Raw genomic sequence first — 15,091 nt, 5'->3', positions numbered from 1 at the left:
AGGAAGAAAAAAACCTAAGCATTTTCGTCTCTCCATAATTTTTGTTTGTATATTTCATAAACATGTGAACTGAAATCAGAGTTTAGAACTAGGGAATTACTGTTCTGCATATAAACACACTAACAATTAGGCAAGTATTTTTATAAAGTTGTAAATACTCACTTCAAATTCTTTTACAAAATAACGAGTTTCACCTTGAATAACTGGTCTGTGATCCAAGAGCCTTGAATGAATTTCTCCAAGATCTACAAAGACAAAATGAAATTCAGGGTTAATCCATGCTAAATGGTATAATCTCACCCTCTTCCCCACCAACACATAATGGTTAAAATCCAGTTCAGACCATGGATTAAGAGGAAGTCTCATCCACCAGAGTGTGTGTATTAAAATATAACTGCTTTTGAGAGCAAGCTGAAAATATCCAATAAAGCTGAAGATGTATACCTAGTAATTTCATGCCTTTGTATGTAAGCTAGAAAAACTCTTGCACAAATGAACAGGCATTTATAAGTACATTTACTACAGCATAGATGTAATACTATATGTCAAAGAAAAAAGGGAGCACTTTAAACGTAATTATACAGTGGAATACTATAAATCAGCAAGTAGAAATGAATACACTAAAGTCACACTTAATATAGATAAATCCCACAAATATAATACTGGGCAAAAAAGCAACTTTTAGAAAGTTTAGAGCCATTTGTATGCAGTCTAAACATATGCAAAATTACACTTCCTTTTGAGATACACAGGGAAGCAATACACCTATAGAAAAATGGATGAGAATGATTAAGATCGAATTCAGGATAGTGGTTACTTTTAGCTAGGTGGAAGGGTAACGAATGCAATCAAAGCAGTGGGGCTTTCAATGATTTATTTATTAAGGTGGGTAGTGAGTATTCCTTATAGTCTCTACTTTTTCATAAGTCTGAAAGTCCTAAATAAGTCCTAAGTCTTACTTTTTCATAGGTCTGAAAGTCCTAAATAAGAAAAAAAGTTCTGATTTTTAACTGTTTTGGTGAGTCAGTCCATTAACTCTTCTTAGTAACAACTACGTAGTTTAAGATGTAAACTTCAAAATTCCTGGAGAAGTTAAATTTCCAAGTGAGAATATGTATTACTGGCTTGGTGCCTATAGCTCAAGTCACATACACTGGAGCTGGCGGATTTGAATCCAGCCTGGACCTGCCAAACAACAATGACAACTACAACCAAAAAATAGCTTGGGGTGGTGGTGGGTGCCTGCAGTGCTAGCTACTTAGGAGGCTGAGGCAAGAGAATTGCTTAAGCCCAGGAGTTGGAGGTTGCTGTGAGCTGTGATGCCGTAGCACTCTACCCAGGGTGACAGCTTGACGCTCTGTCCCAAAAAAAAAAAAAAATGTATTATTCATCTTCATTCATTAGTAATCTGTTCCCCCCATTTTTTATTTTTGCAGACATGCAATAGGGCAGATTCCAACTTTCTATTCTTGTGAATTGGATTAGGACGCATCCTGCAAAGCATGCTAAGTAGAAAAAAATATAAGCACGAAATATAAGCACTTTATATATCTGGTATAGGTAAGGAACTCTTACAACTTAAGAACAAAAAAACTGAACCAAAAAATGAACAAAGAACTGGAATAGACATTTCTCTAAAGACGATACACAAATGGCTAATAAGTATATGGAAAGGTGCTTAAAATCACTAACCATCCTAGAAATGCAAATGAAACTACAATGAGCCACCATCTCATACCCATTAGTATGGCTGCTACCAGAAAAAGAAAATAACACATATTGGTAAGGATATGGAGAAAGCTGAACTCCTGGTACACTGTTAGTGGGAATGTAAACTGGTGCAATCAACATGAAAAACTGTATGGCTATTCCTCAAAAAATTAAAAATAGAATTACCCTATGATCCAGCAATCCTACTTCTGGGTATATACACCAAAGAATTGAGAGCAGGTATTTGAAAAGATATTTGTGCACTCAAGTTCACAGCAGCATTATTCACAATAACTAGAACATGAAAACAATGCAAGAGCCCACTGACAGATGAATGAATAAACAAAATGTGGTAAATACAGACAATGGAATATTATTCAGTCTTCAAAAGGACAGAAATTCTCACACATGCTACAACATGGATGCATATCAAGGATATTTTGCTAAGTGAAAAAAGCCCATCACAAAAGGAAAAATATTATATGATTCAATTTACAGGCAGTACAGAAGAATGGTGGTTGCTAGGGAATAGGGGAGAGGTTGTTTCATGGCTACCATGTCCATTTTGCAAGTTGGAGTTCTGTAGATGTGATGGTAGCACAACAATGTGAATGTACTTAAGGCTGCTGAACTGTACCCTTCACAAGAAAATGTTGTTTACAATTTAAAAAATTAAAGTAATATTTCACTAAGATCGCATATATAATTCTAATTTAGCACTAGTATTCATGCAACACTCTCACACTCTTAATCAGACGTAAGAAACAACCTGAAATACAAAGTTCAAAAACAGCCACAGCCAGCTGAGATGGGGCTGCCTACAAACCTGACAGATAAGGTTAAAATGAAACACGCAGCACCCAAGGATACCATTCCCCGAGTAGTGCTGAAGGATTCCGGAATCATAAAAAGCTTCCATACTGATAGTGCGACGGACAGGTTAAGTTCAGAGTTAAGGATGGTCAGTGAGAAAGTGTAGTATCTAACTGGTAAAGCTCTTCCCGCAGGAAACAGTGTCAGTATGACCTTTGGAAAATCAAAGCTAATGCAGGGTTTGTGAGAATCCAGGTTGTAACCAGGCTGGAACCTTCTCCCAGCTCAAAGCACACCAGGCAAACGGACGCTTCTGCACGGGTAAGGCGCTTTAGCGTATTTTAGGGCGCTTTCATATAAATGTTATCTCATTTACTCCTCGCGCAACCCACGAGCAAACAAGTAGGTGGGTAAATAGAATGACTCGAAGTCACACAATTCCCAAGCGACTGGTTCCCAGCTCCCAACTCCCGTCCTTTGCATTACAGGTCGGTCGTGTGGCTGTCCGAAGAAGCTCTGCGCCCAGGTCAGGAGGCGGGCCTAAGAGTTCAGGGATGCAACAGAGGAAAGGGAGCAAGATGAGTTAGGTCGGCTGATTGTTACTGGGAAGCATTTGGCCTGACAAACAGGCAAGGACCGACAAGGCACCCCCATCCCGCACAAACGCGCGCGGGCCCCGGAGATGGATGTCGGCCTGGGACGCGGCCCTGGTTAGAGGGCGCAGCTTGGAAGGTGGGGCTGCGCTGAGATCACCAGGAACCACGGCCCCGCCACTCCGTACCCTTGATAATGAGGTGCGCTGAGCCCGCAGTCCCCAGAGAGTCCCTCTTCTTGTGGCCGCCGCCCGGGGCGGTCTCACAACCCACAGGGGTCTCTGTCCCTCCGCCACTCATCCCGACCAGATCCGCCCACCCGCGGCCGCGCTGCGCCTGCGCAAACCTGGACTCTTTGCCCTACCCTTCCCTTTATAGGCACGTCCGGGTTTTCATCATCACCGGGCGTCGGAGAAGTTGAATCCACCCAGCATGCAATTCCAGAAAGGCGCCCGTAGTGCAGCCAGGGATGTGAGCTGACCGAAGCTAATGACGCCATGCTGGATTAGGGCAGCTGCCGCGGGACTAGGAAGAGGCTAAAGTCCGTAGTTCCGGAATGTGTGGTTTAGGAAGAGGCAGAGCGGGCTGGGCTGCAGTCGATGAATAATATTGATAGTAGAAATATTATTATCTGCCACCAATATTTTATAAAGCATTTTGACATGCATTGTCACATTTGATTATCATAGCAACTTGAGGGGACGGTTTTACCATTTCTTTGTAACAAATGAAGTAATAGTGTTAGGCCGACTTGTGACTATGGTTACAAAAGAATATCTTTTTCTGCTGTTTGTATTTACAAAATTCTAACTATTTGTTATATGGCCTAAGATAAAATATATGAAATGGTGTAAGGGATTGATCTGCTGGGCAGTTTTGAATTGGCGTCCTCAGGAAGAGACAACCACAAGGCTGCTATGTGTCTGCTGCCATTTGATGAACTCCAACATGTGCATCTTGTATTCTCTACAAGCCTTCCTCCTTTTCAAAGAACAATGTACAACTTTGCAGTGACTCCTTCACCACCTGTTTCACCCAGTGATTCTTATTAAGAATCATGTCTGATTTCTCCCTTCTCCTCCTTCTCTATTCCTTAACAGTCCTTACCCTCAAGGGTCTCACACACAGTGTTGAAGGAGGATTATAAACCAACATTGACAATAAAGGGCCTATGAAAGCTGGAATGGGGGAAGGGGCAGCACACACCTGGGACTCCTAGGAGTGAAGAGGTGAGGAAAGTCTTCCCAGGGAAAGGAGGCAAAAGTTCATCCTCATGATGCAGGACAAGGCAGCACCATGACCTGCTGCCTTAGCCCTGTAGGTGTTGATGCTCCTGGGAACAGAGGAACAGGCACCAGCTTGCTGCAAGGGCAGGACACCTGCCAGGGAGATGCTGGCACCATGCTGTCTCCTCCGCGTGCGCTTCTGCCTGGTCAGTTTCATGGATGGCGCCTTGTTGTCTCCTCCAGGTGCACTTCTGACTGGTGCATTTCCTGTCAGTTTCCGAGGCCTGAGAGTTCAATGGACAGCTGGCTGTAACTGACAGGACTCACACCCTAGAAGAACAACCCCCATGCCACTATATTAATCCCTGAGCAGAGAGCCCAAAGACAGACCTCGAAGAGGGAGCAGGAGAGCTTGTTCTCCTCCTGTGTTCTCTCTGCCAGGAGGTTTGTTTTTTGTAGTTGTTCTAAGTTTTGTTTCTGTAAATAAATCCTGACTTAGCACTGATCATCCTGTGGTCCCTGGATTCATTCTTCCTATCCCCGAGACCAAGAATCTGAAATTCTGGTGTCACTCAGATTGGAAATGTTTGGTGGAGAGGGAGAAGGAGGAACTTAGAAATAATATCCTAGTAGAGGAAATGGTAAGCTCAAAGGCAAAGAGGCATAAAACAAATGAATTAATGAACAAAATATAAACTTGGTTAATTGTAAATAGTTGGGTCTGGCCTCTACCCTTCTAGTCTTACTCTCATTTCCCTCGTTTTAGCATCAATCTCTAGAAAGCATCTTTTAAAAGGGCCTTGTTATTCTCTCCACTTCTAAGTCACTTTGCCTTCTCTAAGGTGTTTTCCTTATTCCAGACTTTCCTTTGTCCCTTCAAGAAAAAATTTCCTCTAAGCCCATCTTCTTAGTGTCCTTAAACTACTGAAAAAACTGGGAAGGTTCACTATAGTACAACGTGGTTGAATGCTTCTCCAACATTAATGTAACTGTTTTAAAAAAGCAGAATCTGAGTTCTATCTTCAGTATTTGCCAATTGATTGTGATATAAATGATAAACGAAACTTTGGCTGCAGTAGTTAAGATTCCGGAAATAGAATTGTGTTCTAATTCTGACGAGGCCACTAACCAGTCATTACTTTTCTATAAAATGGCAATAAAATATCTATCTTATATAGTTGTAATGCAATTACTACAGTGCCTGACACATGGTAAATGCTCAAAAAATTAATTACAGTGCTTGCTCTGGCAGCACATATATGGAAGTGAAGGATGCAGAGATTAGCATGACCCCTGCACAAGGATGACATGCAAATTCGCGAAGCGTTCCATATTTTTTTTAAAAAATGCAGTTACAATTACCTCCTCTATCTACTTATAAAGCAGATATATTTTTCTGTTTCCTCTCCCTCTAATAAACTCCCAAAAAGCACTACACATTCTGCTCTCATTCTTCTAATCCACTTTGATCACCCATCACTAAAATATCTTCTATTTGTTTAGCACTTTAAAATCTATAAAATGGGTTTGGTGCTCATAGCTCAGTGGTTACGGTACCAGCCACATACACCGGGGTTCGAATCCAGCCCCAGCCTGCTAAACAACGACAACTATAACAAAAAATAGCCGGGTGTTGTGGCGGGCGCCTACAGTCCCAGCTACTTGGGAGGCTGAGGCAAGAGAATTGCTTATGCCCAAGAGTTAGAGGTTGCTGTGAGCTGTGATGCTACAGCACTCTACTCAGGGCAACATAGTGATATTCTGTCTCAAAAAAAAAAAATAAAAATAAAGTTTATAAAATGATATCATGCATCACACAGTATGTGTCCCTTAATTCTCTTGTTAGTTTACTTGATGCAGATATTAAAATTCCCATTTTCAGATGAGGAAATGGAGAGTCCAAGAACATAGACTCCAAGGATGGCTGCAGTGATTCCTCTCCTTTTTGTACACATCCTGCTTTTCCCATCAAGAGAGGGAGTGTTTCTCCTCCCCTTGAAACTGGGCTGCTCTTGTGATTTGCTTTGACCAACAGATCATGGTGGAAAAAGACTGGCAGCTTCTGCTTTTGGTCTCTTGTCAGGAAATCCAGGCTGTCCTATTGGAGAAGAGAGGTCACTATAAAGAGAAGCATTGGAAGATGAGCTGTCACATGTAGAGAGAGGCTTCGTGGGTGGGTGAGAATTGAGCCACGCTAGCACTCTAGCCAGGCCTGGATGTATGAGGGAGACCTTCCTGGATCTTTCAGCCTGGCTATTGGCCAGCTGAATGCAGTTACGTGAATTGCATGTGGAGCTGACACCATCATATGGAGCCAGAAACTGCCAAATCAACCCACAGTATTGTGAGAAATAAAATTAATAAAAATCTTGGTTATTTTAATACCTATGTGTATGTATTTGAATTATGCCTGCCTCTCATAGAAAGGATTTCAGGTGGTTTACAAGGATCCACATACTCAAACAAGATGGAACTATGATTGGTGAATAGCAGCAGCACAGTCAGGCCATTTGACTTAAAGCTGGTGCATTTCAGTACAGCAGACCCCCCTTATCCACATGGAATACATTCTAAGACCCCTAGTGGACACATTCACAAGATGGTAATGAACTCTGTTTATTCTATGCCTTTCCCATGTATACATAACCTATGATAAAGTTTATTGATAAACAAGACACAATAAGAGATTAACAATAACTAATAATAAAGAGAACAATTATAACATACTGTAATATAAGTTATGTGAATGTGTTCTCTCTCTCAAAATGTCTTGTTATATTGTACTTCATGGGGCTGAACCCACAGAAAGAGAAACTCCAGATAAGGGGAGACTAGTGTGTAGCAAAAATTATCTGCAGAGAGTGGGTCCCCCTACTATGCCACGGCATGACATATTCCTGCCTCTTTCTTTTTAGACACCCCCTTTCTTACAATTCTTTCCTTGCTTCTCTACCCATTCAATTCAGTAAATATGCTATATAATAAAAAATTTGACTGGCTTTCATCCCTAGTTCCTGGGAGCTACCCTCTAAATCCTAGTGAGCTGGGACTATGCCTGAGTTTATGCTAATAAGATGACTCACAGAGGGCCCTTACATGTTTTCAGGATGGGGCCTGGCCATGCTGGAAAGAACCATGTGATTAGATGGCCTGAGGCTTTTAGCCACAGAGTCAGTATGAGCTGAGGGAAGTAGAGGGGGCTGGAAATTGAGCTCAGTCCCATAGCCAATGATTCAAGCAACCAGGCCCACATGATGGAACCCCGGTAAAAACTGGAGACACTGAAGCTCAGGTGAGCGTCCTGGTTGGTAATCATATGTCAAAGTGCCAGGAGAGGGACACATTCCCAAGGACTTGTAAGCTCCACATTTGGACCACTCCTAGACCTCTGTCTATGCATCTCTTCGTTTGGCTGGCCCTGATGTGTGCGTTTTACAATGAAACTTCTATGAGTCATTCTAGTGAATTATCAGACCTGAGGAAATAAAGTAGGAAGCTCTCAATGTTTAGACCATAAGAAGAACAGTTGATCTAGGAACCCCAGTCCTTGTGACTGGTGTCTGAAGTTAAGTCTTGTGGAGGACCATGTCATTAACCTCTGAAGTCTGTTCTAGCACCCAATAGTCAGTGTTAGAACTGCATTGCAACTTAATGAACACTTACATGGCACTTGCTACATGCCAGGTAAAGTTGTAAGTGCTCCACAGATATGAATTCATTTAATCCTCTAGTAGTCCTTTGAAGTAGGGATTATTTTCCTCATTTTACAGATGAGGACGCTAAGGCACAAAGAGGTTAAATGCCTGACTTATTATGGCAGATACAACTATTTTCATGTATGCCTCTGTTTGTACGTTTAAATGTAGTTGGTGGGTGAAGAAAGAGTAGGGATGAGATTTGGAAAGGAGGAAGAGGGAGGGCATAGTAACTTTAATAGACCATATGGGCTTTTCATGTTTTTTTCACACACAGACAAAAAAAAATTGACAGGCTGGACATGGCTTATGCCTATAATCCTAACACTCTGGGAGGCCAAGGTAGGAGGATCGCTTAAGGTCATGAGTTCAAGATCAGCTTGAACAATAGTGAGACCCTGCCTCTATTAAAAATAGAGAAAATTAGCTGGGCATAGTGGCATGCACCTGTAGTCTCAGATACCAGGAGGCTGAGGCAAGAGCTTTGCTTGAGCTCGGGAATTTCATGTTGCATTAAGCTATGATGATGCCACTGCACTGTGGCCTAGGTGACAGAATGAGACCCTGTCTCAAAAAAAATTTTACAAATATGTATTGAGCAGCTGTTATGTGCCCAGCACAGTACTAGGAGCTGAGATGGGCTGGTCAACAAGACTGATCCAGTATTTTCCTTCCCTCATGGAGCATACAATCAGAATAGATAACACCAAATAAGGACATGATCATTTTTTGGAAACCTGTGGCAAGTAGGCTGTGAATCCATGTTTTAGCCATTTGATTGCATTGTTCTGTACACTACTGAGTTGCATTATTCTCTGAGATAGTCGGGTATGCCTGTTTCTTCTTCCCCTTTGCAGAAATCTCTAGACTGCAGCGTCGACAAGTATGAGAAGGTCCAAAAAAAGAACATCAGCTGTGCTATCTACCCTGCCGGCACATTTGGCCACTGTGAATGTGTCCTTGGCTTTTACACATGGAATCGCAGGGTTTTGAGGTTAAACTAGGTCTCTACATTATCTCCTAGTACGTCTTATATTGTCTTTTATTGTCTCTGGATTGATGAGACTTTTGTGTATTTTTTATCTTAGAATAAATGTTTACGATTTCTGGAACAAATGGACAGTGGACAAATTACACTGGACAAATTACTGGACAGTGGACAAATTACACTGGACAAATTACATGGACAGTGGACAAATTACACTGAAATGGAAAGTTTTTTTGAAGTTGTTATAAAATCAAAGGTAAGAATTTAATATTTATCTCAAGATGCAGACTTTCACAAAAGACTTCAGGACATTCTTACAGACATCAGCCAGTAGATTTTCATATTATTTATTTTACATAGGAATGGCAAGAAGACACTAACATAAAATGTCTTTCAAAGACATTTTGAACATTTTCCTCTTTTGTTGATAAGAGTCAAACATGGTTTTTAACAAGTCTGTCTTTCAATCTTTATTCAAACTGGCTCTGCTTTATTCTTAATTTTAAAACTTCATGTTTTTATCCCAAAGTTTTTTTTTTCCTGCCAAAGCTGTAGGCTTCAGAGAAAAAAATAAAGGGTTAAGAAAAAAAGAAATTTTTAAAGTGATAATCTACTCCTTTTGATAGCTAAGGAAAGTGAATATACTTTTCTTTTCCCCCATAGCTTCAAAATGAATCAATCTATTCTTTCTGGCTATCAAAGAGTATTTGCTTTTAAATTATTTTGGTGATAAATAATGCCATGGACAGCAAAACAAAACCGTTCTTTAGTATTAGTTCTGTACTTCTTTTGCCTGGTAATATTAATAGAATTTACAAAAGCACTAATTTTTTGATTAACAGAAAAATGATGGATAGCAACTTCTTTCAACCATTGACATAGAACTTCCTACAGTAATGAAAAGAACTTAACTTCTATTAGAGACAACTGCAAATATTTTTATCATACCATGTTATGATTTTTTAGAGAAAAATATGAATTCTGAAGTCATATACTATTAAGAGCATTACTTTACATGGCCAAGAGATCATTGGTAGATGAACATCAGAAAAAATTATTTTAAAAAATCTGGAATACGGGAATTAAGCTAAAGTCAAATGATTTACCAAATGAATTGGCTACTTTTATTCCTTTCTGATATATCTAAGATAACTTTATGTAAAGCAAGAAAATTTACATTAAGTCTTTACTAAAGTATGTTAACTTGAAATATATGTTCAATTATCATTAGAAAGATTTGATTTCTGACTACTTTTTTATCAGGGTATTAATTAAAATAGAAAGGAGAGAGGAGAAAACTTGGTCACTCAGTTTAGCAGTTTTCTCAGATTGAAAAAGTAAGAATGAAACCTCAGGGTTAAGAATTTCAAATGAGGCTGCTAGACAGAGAAGACAGACCAAATTAGCTTACCACTTGAAGCATTTTGAGATATCTGGCATATCTTGGATTCTTGGCTACAGTTAAGACATTTTCTGCTGAAACTTCACTTTCCTGTGGTCCAGAGTCTTGTGTACTGTTCTGCTATGATTGCTCTGAAGTAGCTTCAGAGTGTGGCCCATTTATGACACTAGTGACCCTTAAAGGAGATACTTCAACTGTGACATCATCTAGGCCTGGGATAGATGACAACTTTACATCTAAAATATTGAAAGTTGTTTCAATTTGTTGGATATGAAGAGAAAGGCCTGCCATTTTCTGTGAGCTGTTTTGGTGTTTTTGGACTTGGCACTCAGTTGAACTGCCTTGGGAGAGCTTGGGTAGGAGTGTGGAGAACTTTGGACGTTGTCTAGGGCCCCAGACTGAGCTGCTGAGCCAGATGGAGCTAATAGTGTTTGGCTGTGGGCCACACAGAGCCATTTTGAGAGAACTCGAGACTTTTGTGTATTTTTTAAATGAAATTTTTATTAATTGTTGATTCTCATTCAGTTACAGGAAATAATAGAGTTTCCTTGTATACTTTGCCTAGTTTCCCCCAATGCTAGTTTCCATGATATTGCAAATGCTAATATCATGACAAAGATATTGCCGTTAACACAATCCATCAGTCTTTTTCAGATTTTGTCAGGTTTCCCTGTACTCACTGTGTGTGTTTGTTTAGTTTTATACAATTTTATCACGTGTGGGCGTACACTTCCATCACCACAGTTAAGACACTGAACAGTTCTGCAGCCATAAGGATCTTCTTTTTTTTTTTTTTTTTTTTGTGGTTTTTGGCCGGGGCTAGGTTTGAACCCACCACCTCCGGCATATGGGACTGGTGCCCTACTCCTTGAGCCATAGGCGCCACCCATAAGGATCTTCTTAAGATGCCTTTTTACAACCACACCTACCTTCTTCTCTGCCCCTGGCCACCTATAATCTGTTATCCATTTCTAAAATTTTGTCACTTCAAAAATATAGAAATGAAATCATATACCAAGTACTTTTCATGTTTTAAAGAAGAAGTGTTCTCATATCATAATACTCTATACAAGATCATTTTTCAGAGAATCAATATCAGATACACAGAGGGTGCCAAAATACGTACAAAATTTAAGAAAAAGGTGTATTAAATTGTAAACACGATATATATAAATAAGAGATGAATACAAGTCATGCTGAGCACCTTTTGTAATTGCAGAAGCCATATGTGATTTGAATTTTACAAATTTAATATAGTTTTTCATTTCTTAAAATGATACACATTCTTGGCACCTTCTGTATAATCATAAAATCACAAAAGGATTTTCCCAATTATTGTGTTTTTTGAGTTAAGACATCTAAATCCTGGCGATATCACCAATTTAGTAGAAATTCTCACTTCAGAGGAAATTATTTGCTGCAATCCCATATTGAATCTTATGAAAATTAGATAATAAAATGGCCACTTAATTTTATGCATATTAAGAACAAAATTAAAGTCCATTCCTTAGGATAAGCCCATCAAGGCTAAGTATAATTGGCACAAGATGGGGATTGAAAAGACTCCTAAATTCATTTTATTTTCCATCAAATCCACTTCATGAAATTTCCTCTAGAACATTTTCTGTTGGTGTTACTTCTTGTCCTTTTTTGTGTAAAATAGTTCTGAAGAGTGTTAAAAAAATTAAAAATGCAAAAATTGGGCTGGGTGTGGTGGCTCACCCCTGCCAGGCCTCCCAGCAGTCTGAGAGCCTGAGGTGGGTAGATTGCTTGACCTCAGGAGTTCAAAACTACACTGAACCAGAGTAAGACCTGGGCTCTAAAAATAGCTGGGTGTTGTGGCGGATACTTGTAGTCCAGCCTACTTGCAATGCTGAGACAAGAGGATTGCTTGAGCCCAAGAGTTCGAAGTTGCTGTGAGCTATGATGCCATAGCACTTTACCCAGGGCAACAGAGGGAGACTCCATCTCAAAAGAAACAAAAAATCAAATAAATAAATGAAAATGCAAAAAATTAATGATGGCAAAGAGAGGAAAAAAGACATGGTATTTTTGGATAAGATACTAAATATTACTACATATTAACCTTATGAAGTCTTGGAAATGTTTATGGCACAGAAGTCAGTTGGTGTGAAGTAGCATCAGCAGTCTTTTGGGTGGCAGCAACTTTGTAGTCCAGTACTGAATGTTTCTGTACTGATTCCTGCTAGTTCCCCTAAAGACACTTCTGGTTAACTATATCCCAGGAGAACACCTGGGGCTTTACCTCCAGAGTGACTATAGGAGAAACAGCTCCTGTCACAGAGCCAACCCACTGGGACACAGAATCCCTCCATCACCACACTGTTCACACCTTTCAGAAAACTGGACTTGGGCTGTGCAAACAGACCAAAGCACGAGTTCTTGTATGCATGCAATTGGCTCTGTGCCCGACTATCGCCTAAGCTTTGGACAGGTGTAAAATAGTGATTCTTATACTATGGTTATCACACCAACAGAATAAGAATTACTTGGCAATTTCTTAGAAATAAGAATTCTCAAGTCTCACCCCAGACCTCCCAAATTGGAAGCCCCAAATCTGTGTTTTAGGAAGCCCGAGGTGATTCCCAGGCACGCTGAAGTCTGAGAACCACTGCTCTATGGCCCATGTCTATCATCCATTCCCTAAGCATCTGGTGATGAGAGTTGACTATAGAGTTCTTCGACGCAAGTGACAGTGTTCAAGTTGAGTGGTGAAAACGGTCAGGAACCAGAAACCTCATGAGGCCAGTCTAAGAGTTAAAAATCTCTGAGAGCTTTTAAGATAAGATGTGTGGGTGTAAGGTGCACAGGGGCAGAAAAAATGGGGCAGTGGAGGAAAAATAACTTAGATTATGTGAACAGGCCACTTCATGGGCTGCACCAAAGCAGCTTTGGAATTTGTAATCAGGTGGTTGGAAGTTTCTCATCTTGGTCAAAATAAGCCTGCGGCCTTATTGTAGAGCTATGCCTTGTCAAATGAGTCATATAGCTACTGTATTTCAAGCTTAACTTGGACAGACAGGCCTGCCAGGCACAAATTTCTCAAGCAGATGATGTTAGTGAGGACAAAAATTATCCACTGCGAGACTGTGAGGACAGATGACACTCAGCAGGAAAGGCAAGGCAAATCTGCAGGATTCATAATACAATTGGCTAGCCCTAGGGACCTGGACTCTTTGAAGTGGAAGAGACAGCTCGAACAAGCCCTCAAATTAACTCACTGGGCTGGAAAAGATGCAATGCTTTCCTTCCCTCCTCCCCCACCCCCCCCCGTCCCTCCACCTCCCCTCCCCTGCCAAAGAAACACAAGTTTCAAAGATTGAAATATTCCTAAAGCAGTCACAATAATGGAAGCAGAACTCTTTGAGACAAAATAGAAAAAATGGCCAACCTCTCAAATTCTCCTGACTTCATGTCTACCTTCTTTTGGCCTCTCTCCCTTAAGTGAAAGATGAGTTTTGCTAGTTTAGGTAGCAGGTGGAATTAGTTTTATTCGCCCAGCAGTGTTGGGAATAAAGGCAGAGCCTCCAGGAATGTGGGCTCCAGCAACAAGTAATCATTATTGCAAAATCAAATTCCCCGTCTCATCTATGATATGCCTGTATGTAACCCTAGAGCTGAGCTTCAGTGTTATAAATCCAGCATACAAGGCATGGAGCAGTGGGGTGTGGGGTCCCTGGTGTATCTAAATGCTCTGCCCAGCAAGAGAGATATATGACGGTAACTTTCTCCCCATTGCTTTTGCAATAAAATTCACCCAGTGCTGCAGGAAGAGTTAGGAATGTAATTCAGCTCTAATAAATCAAGACTAAAATTAAGATGGCCAGATATGTAGCAGCCTGCTCAGGTGTATAGAGAATTTGAAATTTAGTGCCCTGGTAATGGGTAGTAGCAGATTATCTAATTATGGGAACAAAGAAGAAATATTGCTCTCTGGGGTAAAAAGCGAAATGCTCTAATCCATTAAGCTACCACATCTCTGCCAAAGCTAGATCAATATTAAAGTTCATGTAACATCTGACTTTTTTTTTAGGGAATGAAGTCAAATGTTAAGAAAAAATATAAATGAATAAACTATAGTTCACAGTAATTGTAATTTGACTACTTGTCAAATAGTTGTGTGTACCTGATTATAAGAGAGTTCTATTCTTTTCTAACAATATATCTACTTTAATTTTTATCAACAGATTTTGGAGCTATTCTGGAAAGACAGTCACTGGGGCTCTCATGAATTAGATATGCTTTTCAGGGGCCACTGAGGACCTGAGGCGCTGGCAGTGGGAGACCCTTCCCATTCATTCTGCTCTTACCTGGAGTCAATGGAAGGCCAAGGTTTAACAGGGAGTAATAATCTTATTTCTGAACTGGATGGGGATGGAGTGTTTGGGAAATGAATGGATGACTATGTCATTCTTGAAGTTACATCACTTTTTCTGCCATATTGTGACAGTGGCCACTTGCAAAGAGGCATACACCCACAGAGCTTCACCCAATATTTCAAGATATCTTGGATGTTTGAGTATAACCATGCCTACAGACAAACAGTCTTTTGGTATTACTCCCAGTTCTATTATTTCTATTTGTTTTAAAACTAGTATTTATTCTAATAAATGAAAACACTTGACTGAAGAGTGATCCCTCCC

The 15,091-nt window shown here is 40.2% G+C and overlaps 1 protein-coding gene and 1 non-coding gene across 2 annotated transcripts in view; one reads left to right on the top strand and one right to left on the bottom strand.

Annotated features, from left to right (window-relative positions):
• BLOC1S5 (biogenesis of lysosomal organelles complex 1 subunit 5) overlaps positions 1-3,451 on the bottom strand; it is a 40,151-nt gene extending 36,700 nt beyond the window's left edge. Inside the window, exons 1-2 of the mRNA XM_053603792.1 lie at positions 3,305-3,451; positions 163-245 (exon numbers count right to left, since the gene is read on the bottom strand). Coding sequence (XP_053459767.1) covers positions 163-245; positions 3,305-3,416 — 195 coding nt within the window. The 5' untranslated portion in view covers positions 3,417-3,451. The remainder of the gene's footprint in view (positions 1-162; positions 246-3,304) is intronic.
• A 2,127-nt stretch (positions 3,452-5,578) lies between these two features.
• Positions 5,579-5,680, top strand: LOC128595100 (U6 spliceosomal RNA). Its single transcript, XR_008382783.1, has one exon. It is a non-coding gene; the product is annotated as a U6 spliceosomal RNA (small nuclear RNA).
• The last annotated feature ends 9,411 nt before the right edge of the window (positions 5,681-15,091 follow it).

Source organism: Nycticebus coucang, chromosome 9 (genome assembly GCF_027406575.1).
Source record: "Nycticebus coucang isolate mNycCou1 chromosome 9, mNycCou1.pri, whole genome shotgun sequence".
Classification (NCBI taxonomy): Eukaryota; Metazoa; Chordata; class Mammalia; order Primates; family Lorisidae; genus Nycticebus; species Nycticebus coucang.
This window is presented reverse-complemented; position numbering and strand designations above follow the sequence as displayed.